Source organism: Dendroctonus ponderosae, unplaced genomic scaffold (genome assembly GCF_020466585.1).
Source record: "Dendroctonus ponderosae isolate FM_Combo_2020 unplaced genomic scaffold, Dpon_F_20191213v2 Dpon_F_20191213_4, whole genome shotgun sequence".
Classification (NCBI taxonomy): domain Eukaryota; kingdom Metazoa; phylum Arthropoda; class Insecta; order Coleoptera; family Curculionidae; genus Dendroctonus; species Dendroctonus ponderosae.
The window spans coordinates 324,191-337,629 of NW_026018611.1; the positions used below are offsets into that span (position 1 = coordinate 324,191).

The 13,439-nt window shown below is 38.9% G+C and overlaps 2 protein-coding genes across 3 annotated transcripts in view; one reads left to right on the forward strand and one right to left on the reverse strand.

Moving 5' to 3' along the window:
* Positions 1-449: 449 nt before the first annotated feature.
* On the reverse strand, positions 450-9,006 carry LOC109543871 (pickpocket protein 28-like). Its single transcript, XM_048665737.1, has 9 exons — positions 8,866-9,006; positions 8,643-8,791; positions 6,324-6,439; positions 6,180-6,268; positions 5,934-6,118; positions 1,149-1,234; positions 1,007-1,094; positions 687-856; positions 450-632 (listed from the first exon to the last, which is right to left on the reverse strand). The coding sequence occupies exons 2-9, from the start codon at positions 8,768-8,770 to the stop codon at positions 484-486; spliced, it is 1,011 nt and encodes a 336-aa protein (XP_048521694.1). The 5' UTR covers positions 8,771-8,791; positions 8,866-9,006; the 3' UTR covers positions 450-483.
* A 3,835-nt stretch (positions 9,007-12,841) lies between these two features.
* LOC109543874 (suppressor of lurcher protein 1) overlaps positions 12,842-13,439 on the forward strand; it is a 97,997-nt gene continuing 97,399 nt past the window's right edge. The window contains exon 1 of one of the 2 annotated variants that reach the window (XM_048665982.1): positions 12,842-13,113. The gene's annotated coding sequence lies outside the window, so the exon portion shown is untranslated. The remainder of the gene's footprint in view (positions 13,114-13,439) is intronic. The other variant, XM_019913797.2, reaches the window with a different exon arrangement.

Here is a 13,439-nt window from a genome sequence, read left to right on the forward strand (position 1 = left end):
GTTTACAACCAGTACTTCAGGATTCATCCGAGAAACTTTTGATAAAAATTGCACTAAAGTCTGATTTTTGCCAACTAGGTAAATAATAATCCCAAATGAAAGTTTCTACCCTTTAACTTAAATGCGCACCCTTCAATCAAAATACAGCACGTAACAACTTGAAGTTATCACCATCTATAGCCAACATTACAGGCATAAAATGGTAATATTTTTATTAAAAATGCATTAAATCCTGATTGAACAGCCTCAAGTTGACGGTGTTCATCCAAAGCCCGCTCGCTTTAAAAAATTCTCAACTCTCAAACAAGGGCAAGTAGGCACTTGAAACAGTCACCAAATACAACAAGAAACGCAATTTAATATAGTGAAATTCTCATTAACATTACTGTTATTCTATTGCTTGGTGCTTGAGTGTTTGAAAAATCCCAGTTTCTATTGGTTGTGGCTATTTCATATTTTTCTTGATCTGCTGCTATTGGACGATTACCGCAAAAATGGAATAAGTTTCTGGTTCCTCGTCACTTTCCTGTGGAACACTTCGCAGCAAAGTCGCAAAGTGATGAAGTAGAAAATTTCCACCAAACTGAGGAAACTGAATCCCAAGCAGAGACTCAATAAGCCTCCAACATTGGCTGAAAAGCAATTTGAAAAAAACAATACAAACTAATTTTCTGACGGTTACATACATAGAATTTCGGTGAATCCATACAGCTGGCTCTTCAGCTCCTTGGTAAACTTTGAATTGTAGAAATAGAACTGAACCACTGCCATATTTTGCCTAAAAGTTCTTGCACTAGAATGGGGTGAAGAGACACATGCAAGACTAACGTGAAATATTTTGAAGAGACTGGTGGAAAATCATCAGCGGTAGATATTTTGTCGGATAGTTTAGCGTATGATTTGAGGTCGGTGTATTGGGTGGAAAAACATGAAGGCAGACAGTTGCAGTTCGAGCTAAAAACCACGTTTCTTATTGAATTTCCCATCAAATTGGCAACTTTCATACCCATTTCCAACCACAGTTTCCATATCGTTTTTCGCGGTTTCCACACAAAACTTCTCAATTTTCCCGCAGTATTTTATTTGCTTGTTTTCTGCAAAAGAAAGCAAGTGAGCAAAACTGGCCAAGAAACCTTTGTAAGACGTACTGGGTAGATAGTAAGGCACGCATTCACATAAGTTCAATGTGTAGTTCGACTGGCACTCTAGCAGGCAGTTTCTCTGGGAATAGAATCTGAAAAGTGCAGATATATCATGCATTAAAGTTCGATTTAATCCAGGTTGATTGATTATCAGGTAGTCAATTTATTTTAACTCCTTATTCCGCCCTTTTAATTGATTAATTCAAGTGGGATTGTTTGACCAGGCGGAAAAGGACGCGGAGTGATGGATGGAAAAGCGAGCTTTTGGGGAATTAAAATGTTGATTTTCCGTTTAAAGGCATGTATTTTTTGGTCTTTTAGAACATTCTTTAGTATATTTATTAATGCAATATATTATATTTAGTGCTAAGGGCGTTGCCAAAGGTACAGTTGGCTTAAATCTTCATTTGGGGCTTCAAAATCTTCTGTTTTCACCCTCAGGGTCTTCGTCGGGTTGAAACATAACAACACGCTTTTGATGCGCGTTTCTTTTCTCTTTGGCGTACTTGCAAACCAACCTCAAAACGGCAAAATAAACAACTTCGATGATGGACAGAAAGCTCAGACCCAAGAAGATGCCCAAAAGACCTCCAAAGTTCGCTAAAGCAAATGATTAACATCAACGCTCGGTTAATTTTGGTTGGGCTGGAGACTCACAAAGAATCTCCGAAAATCCATACAGGAAGTTTTTCACCTGTTTCTGGGTAGCTTTCTGGGAGAAGTAAAACTGCATGCTGGCCAAGCTGAAATGGAAAAGTCGCCTTATGGACGCCGTATTTTTCGAAGAAAAGTCTGCAACATACTCGGTGATGTTACTGCGTGAAATATTGAATCTTTGGAACTCGTGCGGAAAAAGGAAACTTTCCGACAGCAAACAGTTGTACGTTAATCCAGCGCAGAGCGGTTTGCATTGGCAACTTCCATCTAGAAAACTATTTCAAAGTTCTCCCTTAAGTTTCTTTAAACTCGCAGTTCTTTACCTCCCATTCTTCAGGTCGTTCACGTCGATATCCACATGTCGCAAACACTCAGAATTCTCCCTGCCGCAGTAGGGAATGTTGTTGTTCCCTAAAACCATCCGTATCAACGCCTAGAATTAGGTAGAATGTGCAACTTACTTGGAAGATAGTATGGAATGCATTGGCAGGCGCTTAATGTGCTGTTGGATAGACACTCTTGCAAGCAGTTCAATTGCGTATAGTGCCTGAAAAATCCAAGCCGCTTCTGCTAGTTAAACGGTCACTTTCCTAAGGAGTATCTGGAGGTTAAAGAAAAAAGTACTCCGACATTTTCAATGTCCGTATATTCACACAACAGGTCTTATGCCTAGTTAGTCAATCTAGTTCAGAAAAGGTTGTCTTTGATAGATCAGAAAATCGCGCTGAGCCTGGCGTCTTTGCCTATGAAAGTACTTTTTCCATGATATCCAGATGAGGTAGAAAAACGCCTCGGCGCCACTGATCAGGCTGAAACCAGTGAAGAACCCCAGCAATCCTCCTGAAAGGGCTAAAAATTCCCGTTTTATTTGCCAGTTGCTTCAGATTATGCGATGTTTCCACTCTACCTACAAGATCGGTGAAGTTATACAACGACCTTCTTTCGACCGTTCGAAGTATATTAGTTGTGAAGAAAAAGTCTGCCTTGGCCAGATTGGTTCTGCAAACAACCCCCTGGATATTTCTGGAAGTTTTCTGGATACGTGGAAGTTTACCGTATGTAATTGGTGGAGTAGAGTTTATCGATGGATTGTCTGGCGATCGGATCGATCTCATAGAGAATCGATGTGGATCGCTGGAAGGAATATCTCACTTCGAAACAGTTGTCCAAACAGTTGCACTGTTTAAGCCTGTGAAACATTCAGAAATCTGGTTTTTAATGGTATTTTCTTGTGAATTGGGCGCCGCTGGTCGTGAAAATGAAAATAAAAAAAAAATTAAAATTTAAAGATTCATGAAAACATAAACTCTTTCATGTTTTGTCAAGGACACTTTTGTTTTTGCTTGTGGGAAATTGCGACTCCTTCCGGCTAAAATAGCGCTTTCTGCGATCGTCAAAAGTCAGTCTCATCAGTGAGAGATTTGGAAGTGGAGGTCGCTTAAAAAAATTCGTAACTTCCAAACACGCCAAAGTACATATTGGAAATTTTGGGCGTGATATAAGAGCACTTGGTTCCTTTAACCTGAAATAACTCAGTTTAATCAAAGCAAAAAACGATTTTTTAGAGCGTGTGGAACTGGTCCCAAGAACCTGGAAAACTGGATGCTTGAAAAATTGCTGACGCCAAAACTCCGATTTAGGGGCAACTTCGAAATGCAAGTCTCTAAGAAGAACACCCGAAGCTCTTTATGGGGAAAAATTCAGTTGAGGCCGTGCATCAACTGAGAATGAGGAGTTTATTGAAAGTTGGCCTGATGAATAGAAGATGGGGCGCCGCGGCTCCGATTTAAACAATGTTTAGCCTCAACATCTACTTCAGTAGGTTCTTTAAATTTTAGCCGACTGCTACCAAGAGCCTGCCCTCTTTACCTTCAGAAATTCAGCCAAATCCAGGTAACGACTGATTTTTCAGAAGCAGTTAAAGGTCGAGTGACAAGAGCGACAAAGATAAAAAGGACATCGACTGAAAGAAAAATTAGTTTTTATTGAATCCAATTGAGCAGCAACTTGCAGTTTTCTTTGTATATTAGGAATATTTGTAATCTTTTGCTCAGAAAAAATCAGTCAATTGTCCGCTAAAATTAATTTTTTATCTTTATCACTATTGGCTCAAAGCCAATAGTGATAAAGAGGAAAAGTGCACACAAATTTTTCAAAAAATGAGTGCTTCAAAATTTTTGCAGGTAGTACCTTGAAATTTGGCAGAACGGTTAAACAAACTGTAGATTATTTTGGCCGAAAACTTCAGCTAAATCGAAGGTAAATTTGATTTTTCAGAGACAGTCAAAAGTTGAATAGGAAGAGCGGCAAGTATGAAATTGGGAGACCGCTTAAAAAAATGCACTACTATTTAACTGGATCAATCAGGAACTTGCACTTTTCTTTATCTATTAGCAATACTTGGCTTCTTGTTATGGAAAAAACTCGATCAATTTTAAGATGAAACAATTTTTTAGGGAACTTCAAAGTTTGCTCAAAAGTGATAAAGCCGAAAGGTGCACACGCATTTTTTCAAATCTTGGCATAAAAACTTAATTAAGTAGCGACTTTAAATTTGAACAGGATTTCTAAAAAAAATTTGCATTTTTTTACCACCAAGCCAATTCAGTTCGATCGATGATAGCCTGATTTTTTCAGGAGACGTAAAATCTCAAGAACTATCAATTAAAAGAAAAATTCTTTACTTCAAAATCTGATCAAGTATTCTTTGAAAATTATGCGTATCAGCTGAAGTCGGGCGATTCTCTTGGCGTGCAAAATTTCAGTGGAATTGAATGATAAATTAATTTTGCAGAAACTGATTTTAGACTCAAGAGCACTAAAGATGAAAACCGGAAATGTTTAATACAATAAGAATTGATTGCTTCAAAACCCTATGAAGTAGGCACTTGAAATTTTGTCCAACTATTCAACAAACCTCAGCCTTTCTATGTGTTAAAATTTAGTCCAATCATAGAAAAGCCTGAATTTTTAGGAATCGACAAACGCTCGTCTTAAAGCGGCAAAGTTGAGAAGCGTACATCGATTTAAAAAAATTCATAGCGTCAAAACCTAATTAGCAGCATCTGCAGTTTTACTTCCGTCTACTACAAAAACTTAGCTCTGTTTGCGTGTAAAATTTCGACAAAATCTGAACACCAACTGATTTTTCCCGATCAGTCAAAAGTTTTAAGAGAAGCAAAAATAAGGCATGAACATTGAACATAGAAAATTGGGCGGCTTCAAAATGTGAGCAAGTAGCCACTTGAAATTGTGTTAGTCGACTAAGGACATCTGACTGTCTGTAGGGGTAGAATTGTAGTCCAATCGAGGTGAAGACCGATTTTCAAGAAACGTTCAAATATTAGTCAGTAAAAATAAAAAGCCGACATCAGAAGAAAAAATTGTTGCTCCGGAACTTGGTGAACTAGACATTTCGCACTTTGTCTGGCCACTAAGAACACAGAACCCTGTTCGGCTGCAAAAACCCAGTAAAATTCACCAAAAGACTGATTTTTCAGGAACAGCCAAAGTTCGAATCAAGCGCGACAAAGACGTAATTTTCACTTACCTTTTGTAGATGTTGGTATTATTCACCAAATGGTTTTGCCTGTCAATTAATCCTGTAATATGAATACACATACACGTAGGAAACATCAAATTCTACTGCGATATTTTCTGGGAACTTCCCCAGCAAAAGCTCACTTACCCCTGATTCGTTTCAGGCATTTGTCCTGTTGCTGGCAGAAGTGGAAGCTTACACTTCCATTTCCTGCAAAAATTCGCTCATCAAATCTGCCGCATAAATCATTCAAAAAATTGATGGTTTCTGAGATACTCACTAGGAAGGCTGTATGGAATACACCCGCATCTGAATAAAAACTCTTTTGACATACACTCCAATTGGCAATGCCTCTTTATGTATTGCCTGCAATGTATTTAAAATTTTCATGAATTCCTCATACTTACCGTTGGAGAGTGGAAAGGAAACTTTCATAATCACTTTCACTTAAAATAGCTCTAAAAACTTCGAGCCCGAGACAAAATTTCTACGGGAACTAAGGAATTTGAAGCCGATTAATTTGCCTCAAGTTATCAGCAATTAATAGAAAGTAAGTACATTTAACGCGAAATTTGGAAGGTAAGTCGACTTACCGGTAATACTGCAAAGGGCGTTCGTTGGAAAAATAGCACTGTCTTTTTTGAACAGCCACATCCCTTAAGGTCTCGGTCGCTTCCCGGACTGAAGGCTCGATTGTAACACGAGTTTCAAAGCCTGGGCTAATCAGGAAACCGAAATCGGCCATTTTTGGAGTTTCAATGGGATTTGCTAAAATAACCTACAGAAAAAAGTCATTTTATACAAGCGTTTTTAAGTTTTTTGTTCTTTTTTCGGCTTACTTTGAATCCAATGCTGCGAGTTGATGAGCAGTGATAGTTGGCGACCTGAGCATCCAACACTACAGACAGTCCTAAATGAGCTCCCGCCCCTAAAATAAGCAAACATTTGTAAATTTGCTTATTTTAGCTTGTGAACAGTCTTACCAAGTGGTCTTCTAGGAATGGTAAATTCTCCATATTCCGCATCTTCAAAGCCCTTTTCCGCATTCCAATCGTAGACATTATTGGGGAATGTTTGGTTTAAAATGCTAATATCCTTCCTGCAAAAGTGGTGTTTTTGTTCATTAATGTTTTGAAAGTTTGAAAATTGCCAAATCTGCCATTTGCATTTTCGGGTGGAATATACAGAGTGTTGGCATAATATGGACGCAAAAATGCGATGTACAGAGTGTTACACGTAACTTCGATTAAAAAAAATACGTCTTCTCGAAAGTTAAGCAAACAGCCATTGGAAATTTCCCCCGAGTACTGCGAACGTCTGGCCCTGTTTCTTGGCAGAAGTTCAGAAAAATCAAAGAAACGCTTGATTTGTCAGGAACAGTCAAAGATGAAAGACAAGAGCGACAAAAATGTAAATAGAATATCGAATTAAAGAAAAATTAGTTTCTTCTCAGCCTGAACAAGCAGCAACTTGTAACTTTCGTCATCCACTTTGAATGAAGGTGCCCTTTTAGTCGAACAATTTCAGTAAATTCTAGAAAAAAACTGATTTTTCAGAAGCCTTCAAAGTTGGGTCTCAAAAGTGGTAAATAGATAGAGAAAGTTTACACAGTTTTTTTTTAAACCGTTGCTTTAAAACGTCCTAAATGAGCAATTTGGCATTTAGCCGCTCAACTAAGAAAACTTTGAACTTGGTTTTTGCAAAAACGCTGTTCATTTCACAGTAAAACTGATTTTCCAGGAACCTTTAAAATTCACGCTCAACCGCGGCAAGCTTAAAAGTAAATAATGATGTCAAAAAAATCAAAACTTCCAAACTCTATAAAGTAGCACCTTGAAATTTCGTCGGTCTATTTAGAGAACTTCAAGTTCTTTTGGTGGCAAAAGGTAGTCACATTGAAAGAAAGGCTGATTTTTCATTGGGAAGTCAAAAGCTGAAAGCCAAGAGCGGCAAAAATAAAAATTCGACGTCGATTAAAGAAAAATTCGTTTCTTCTCAATCTGATCAAGTTGGTAGTAGTTACAACTTCTTTCACTTACTAGAAATATTTGTCTGTAATTACGTGCGAAAAATGTGTGAATTAAACGAGAAAATTATTTTTAAAGAACCCTTAAACACTGGCCTCGAGAGAAATAGAGCAAAAGTTTTTATTATAGTAACCACTTAATCATGTACAAACTTGAAATTAAGCAGGTTTACAAAACAAATGTTGGGCTTTTGGACATCGATTGAAAGAAAAATTCGTTGCTTTTGAACCTGAACAAGCCTCTACTTTGAATTTAGTCTATTTACTAACAATACGTCTCTATTAACCTGGCAAAAAATTGCAAATTAAAAGAGAAAACTGTTTTTTTAGGACCCCGTAAAGTGTGGACTCGAGAGTGATGCAGAGGAAAAGTGCGCACGGATTTTTTAAAGAAAATCTTTGCTTTGACACTTATTTAAGGACCACTTTAAAATTTGGCGCATCTACTCAGAAAGCTTCGAAGTTTTTTCATACAAAAATTGAGTTAAGTCTACGATGACTCTGATTTTGTCGAAACCGTCAAACATCAGGCTTAAGAGCGGCAGACACAAAAAGGGCACGTTGATTAAAAAAAATCGTTATTTCAAAATTTAATCGAGTAACAACTTAAAATTTGGAAAATCTGCTCAGAAAGCATGGTGTTATGGTTGTGCAAAAACCCAGCTTAATCGAAGGAACGACTGATTTTTGAGGAGCCGCCAAATGTAAATCTCGAGAGAGGCAAAATTAAAACGATAACTTTAAAGCAAATAAAAATTCGTTGCTGCTCAAATTATACAAGCAGCAACTTGAAAGTTTACAGTTTTACTTAACGGAGAGTTCACTTTGCCAATCAGCCTTTTTGGGCTGGACAATCCCAGTAAAATCAAGGAAAAAACTGATTTTGTCTTGGGAGACCAGAGCAGGTGATTTTGAAAAAAATGTAGCTTCTCCTCCTGATCAAGCAGCAACTTGCAACTTCCTTCATCTACTATAAACACATGCCTTCTCTTACTGCAAAAAATTAAATCAATTCTAGGAGAAAATTAAGTTTTCAAGGTCCCTCAAAGGTTTGTCGCAATAATGACCAAAGGGCAAAAGCGTGCACGCATTTAAAAAAATCGTTGCTTCACAACTCAATCAAGTAGCGCCTCGAAATCTGGGCCCCCTGCTAACCAAACTTCACGCTACTTTCCTGTACAAACTCAGCGAAATCGAAAATAAGGCCGATTTTTTAGAAACAGTCAAATTTCTGAATAAACGTTAATTCAGCAAATGTTGTCGTTTGGCTACTTACAGGTTGCGAAAAATCAGACTCGGAGGCAATCGGTTGAAGGAACAGCATAATCCCTCGTCGGTTAAATCGTTGTTAAAAACTTCATCGCAGTCCACATATTGACTTCCCCACTGGCAGGATTTGAGCATATCTGAACATGAATTTCCCACCTGCAAGTCGCATAAAATCGCTCATTGGGGTCAAATGGTGTTTTTTGCCCGAAAAAGTAGAGCTACAGAAGTACCTTAACTAAAAAGTCCCTTAATGATTGCCAACTGATGTTCTCAGTAATATCAAACGAGGCGTTGCCATTGCAGGAATCGTCCAAAAGCTTCTTCTCAACATCCGACCTGCAAATTGGCCCTGGTTTGAAAAACCCACCAAAACCCTTAAAACTCGACTTGCCCTTCTCTCAAAATCCGTTCAGCTTCGTTCTTTTTCGCTTGATTCATGTTGCAAATCGTGATGGCAGGAAACGGAATCGAGCTGAGATCGGCATCAAATGGACTGAAGCTTGTGATAACTGGACTAGATTTCCATTTTTCGTAGATGTTCGAGATGTAGTAAGACGCGAAGCCGATGGCAAAGGAAAAGGAAATGAACCAGAAAATCCTGCAAGGATTTTCAATTAAAACTCCCCAAAAATCGGTGGAGATTCGCGTCACCTTTCCCCGAAAGTTAAATGGGAATCGCCGATGTATCTGAGCCCATGCAGGGTGGTGTTCTCGCAATACTTTTCCAGCTGGTTTACCACGGTTTTCCGCAACTTCTTCACTGAAGAAGCGTCTGCTACGGCTTTGTGCTCCTTAACAACCGGGTGGTGTGGGTGCAGGCTTTGACTGAAATCCCCCAAATCTCCAGCAGAGAAAAAACCACAATAAAGCTCGAGCTTTTACCTTGATAGCCCCTGGAAGCGCTTCGCCCCAAAGTCGTTGTCAACTATTTGAAAAATCGGAACCCTTGCTTTGGTTGGATCAGCCATCCAGACTGGTTTTCTTGGGCGGATGATGGTCTCTTCACTTCGCACCATCTTACCCATGTGGACATCTACGGGTTTTAATTGGTTTGGTAACTAACTGGATGGCCACTGGCATGAAAGCGATAATTTAGTTACAGAAGAGACATGCGTGACTAGTGTTTTAGCTTGTAAAATTTTATCGTTGGTATAATCTAGCTGAATGCTATCGATGTGAATACGTCCACACAATATAACCAGGAGATTGTTCAAGAAGGATACAGTGTGGCCCGGTTTATTGGAACCAGGAAGCCAGTCAGGGAAGACGGCTTTTTGGCTTGATTCCTAGTGAGTTTTTGAGTCAGGCTCGTTCTCCCACTTTTTTAGTTCAGGTGGTTGTTTTCGCTGGCCATCCTGTAAAGCAAAAGTGCACGATTATGTCACTGTTACTTAGAAACTAGATTTATCAACTTCCCCCGGCTACAATAATTACACAGTTTCGTGACATGAAAAACTTGTGTCCGGTCGCTTCTTGTTGGCTGTTTTATCTATCGATTTGATTACGGCCTTAATTTATTTTCTCGTCATTTGCTCCGTTTGTTTTCATTGCGCATAATTGATTGCTGCAACGTGAATCCAACCACCTTTCATTATGGCATTTTAACCATCAATTAAAGTCGCATTACTGTACTGAGCTTCTGCGTTGAAAGTACATAGATTTTTTATGTTTGGCTTCTTCGCTTCATTGTTTTTCGTTGCTTTTTTGAAGCAGGTTTGGCACCAAAACGGAAACTGAATTGCACACGTTTGTGCGCAAGATTAGGCCAATTTTCATGCATTAAGCCACTTTCGCTCATTTTTTGAGTACCTAAAAAACGGCACATTTACAAAGTACCTAAATCAGCGCGCGGAAAAAACRCTATCTAAAAGCGCCCTTTAGTGCTCTTTCTAGCAATGTAAAAATAAGCGCTCTGGCTCAGTTWGYTTCCRAGAAATGAGTAAAAGCGCGACGGAAGACAAGAAATTTTGGCCTAAYMCTGCCCTAATTTTTCACATTTCGCTGGCGAAAGATCTCGCCTTTTCTGGTGTTCTCCTATCAATGTATAGAAAATTAGGAAGCCCATTTGGCCAAAAAAAATTGCATGAAAAAAGTGAAAGTTTTGGCGCAAAAAGGGAAAGTTAAATAGCGCACATTTGGTTACAAGATTATGCCAAGTTTTCTCGCATTGCGCCACCTTTATCCTCATTTCTCCGGAGCAGATTAAGCTAGAAAAGTCGGTTCTTCCCCGTTTGATAGAGGACTAAAAGGCACATTTTTGAAGCAAAGCGCCGCTCGGAAAACATTTCAAGAACAGTCACACCAACAGGAAAAATTTCAAGAAAGTCCCCGATTTGCATTTTGCCTTTTAAAGTGCCAAATCGAATGCGGCCGCCTTTTTCGGTATATCTCAAGAACCATTTGGGCCTGTGTTGAGAGCATTGGAAACCCCATTTAGTAAGAGAAACACCCGAAAAGAAAAAGCGGCAATTTTCACACAAAAAGCGTTTAAATATCGTGAGGTGCAAAATTATGCCGAAATTGTACGCATTTTTTTATGTACTTTGTGAAAAGAGCAATTTAATAAAGCTAGTAAAAAACTTCGGTTCTTTGCTCAAAACGTCTGAGATTGATCAAAAGATTTTTTAAGTGTTTTTTTACCAGCGAAACATCTATTTTCCACTATAACTAGGGGCTCTTGCCCCCAAACCCTCATTTCTTAAAGTGCATCCACCTTTTCTCACTGGTGTTTATGTAGAGCACAGAAATCTCCTCAATTATTTATGGATTTCTAAATCTTTACAAGGAAAAATCATTAACTGAATCCTGATGCCCTCTAGAGGCGTCGAGTGCAATGCAAACCACTGGGAAAACTTTCAGGAAACTTCCGCCCCTATTTTCCGCTCAGGGAATTCACCAAATATTCCCTGCACTAACTTCCGAAATTCAGCCGAAATTTCCTCAGTCCTCATTGATTGGGACAGGGAAAACTGCAGCGAAAACCCCTTGAAAAACTACCCCAAACCAATTCTAATCAAGTGTCGATTTTATCGTTCGCTTGTTTGTTTGCTTAGGGCAATTATCCGAGGCAAATTTAGATATAACCCACTTCCAGCCATAAGGAGCGGCAATGGAGGAAAACACGTAAAAATAATCATAAAAATAAAGTGTTTGAAAGTGCCCCTTCGGGATTATCGCATGCAAATGATTCCCCATGGTCTGCTCGAAAAACGGTCTTTTGGCCTACATCTATTCAAAAGAGTTCCGGCTCGATTTGCGAAAGTTTTGTTTCCAACATCCCCCTGCGGGCTTCGAAAACGAAAGGGTTGCAAGGATAGAATCGGGTTCCCATTATTTCGCCCATTCGGAATACCTGCAAGGAATAACAGCAATTGGGGGGCGATTTTCGTGAACGATTGTCTAGTATTTTAATGTGTTTTAGGCCTGTAGTTGAGACTTTAGTCTTAACTGGCAGTGGGTAGTTTTATCAGTTTTTTTCCCATTGAGTCAGTTTTTCCCAATCGGAAAATTGATTTTTGCAGAAAAAACCCGATTGTTCCAGTTGGAGACTCGATCGCTCATTTTCTTCCCGAGAGACTAAATGCCGCTTTTAGGCAGGCAATTTTGGGTTTTTCCTATTTACGATAAATTTTCTTTTAGCATTTTGTTTCACTCGTCTGTTATTCGCCATGTATGTGTATTTGCCAACGTGCGACAGAAAAGTGTTTAGCAACTCGCCCAGAAATTATAAATCCCCAACTTGCCTGATAGTTCCACAGTTCGAAATGTTGCCACATTTCTCCATTAGTATTTTTGTTTTAAGCTGTTTAGGCCTTTATTTAGTGCCGCTGTATTTACAGGCGATAACCGTCTGCAAACCGGCCATATGTTTACCGTAAATATGGAAATTTGAGTGCGTAGGTGGCGAAAGCGACATAAAGGAAAGGATTTCGCGAACAGAAAATTTGAAATAAAATTATAAATTGCCACACAACATGAATCGTTTCACTAGAGACAGCTAAAGCTTCAGGGCGATAAATTTTTACATTCATGTAGTAGAGCTGCGGATGACGAGTTTCTGATAATATATTACAAGAATGTCTAAGGGGATTTGCATCCAAAAGCAAACACGCTTGGAGTGATTTGTTGTACGTATTTTGAGCTGCACGATGCTCGGTAACTTGCATGACGAATCCGTTTTGATAAACTGTTTGTTAACACACGCATTACTTAAGTTCGTAAATTGTCATTTGTGTGGTGCGGATTTAACCAATCGCTTTAGTTTCTCGCGCCGAGACTATCGAATTATTGTAATTTCCAAACGGTGCAGCGATAATGGAAATGCAACTTTAATTACTGATGATTCGTGTTTAATGAAGAACATCCCGGGTATCAGAGTATCTTAAATTAATTTCGCCATTGCGGGAATGCAAATTTTATCATAATATTTGCCAACTCGGTGCTCGACTTTCTATGGGGAGCCGCCTCAGTTCTTTGAGGTAAGCATAATGTTGAAATAATAGCAGCCACTCGATATTGCCAGCAGGAATCCTTTGAGGATTTTCCCATAAGTACAGCGAAAAACTTGCAATGTAGTTTTATAACTAATTAAAGTAAATTGAAGAATTTAAAGATGTTTGAAGGAAAGAGCGCAGTTGAGGCAAAGCATACATTTTGAGGTCGACGTTTCCCAAGCTGGAAAAAATCGGGATTTGGGTCGATTTTGATGAAACGTTCACCAGCTTTCGAACCAAGTGTCCTCTAAATTTGGGGAAAATTTTAAGTTGCTGCTTCGGGTAGTTTTAAAGTTGCGAATTTGTAAAGG

Bases quoted from the DNA above. Each gene is read 5' to 3' on its own strand.
- LOC109543871 (XM_048665737.1), bottom strand. From the start codon at position 8,770: ATGCTCAAATCCTGCCAGTGGGGAAGTCAATATGTGGACTGCGATGAA. The intron at 6,269-6,323 runs GTAAGACTGTTC...TGCTTATTTTAG, and splicing joins CATTCCTAGAAGACCACTTG to GGGCGGGAGCTCATTTAGGA. The intron at 857-1,006 runs GTATGAAAGTTG...CCGCTGATGATT, and splicing joins GAAACTGTGGTTGGAAATGG to TTCCACCAGTCTCTTCAAAA.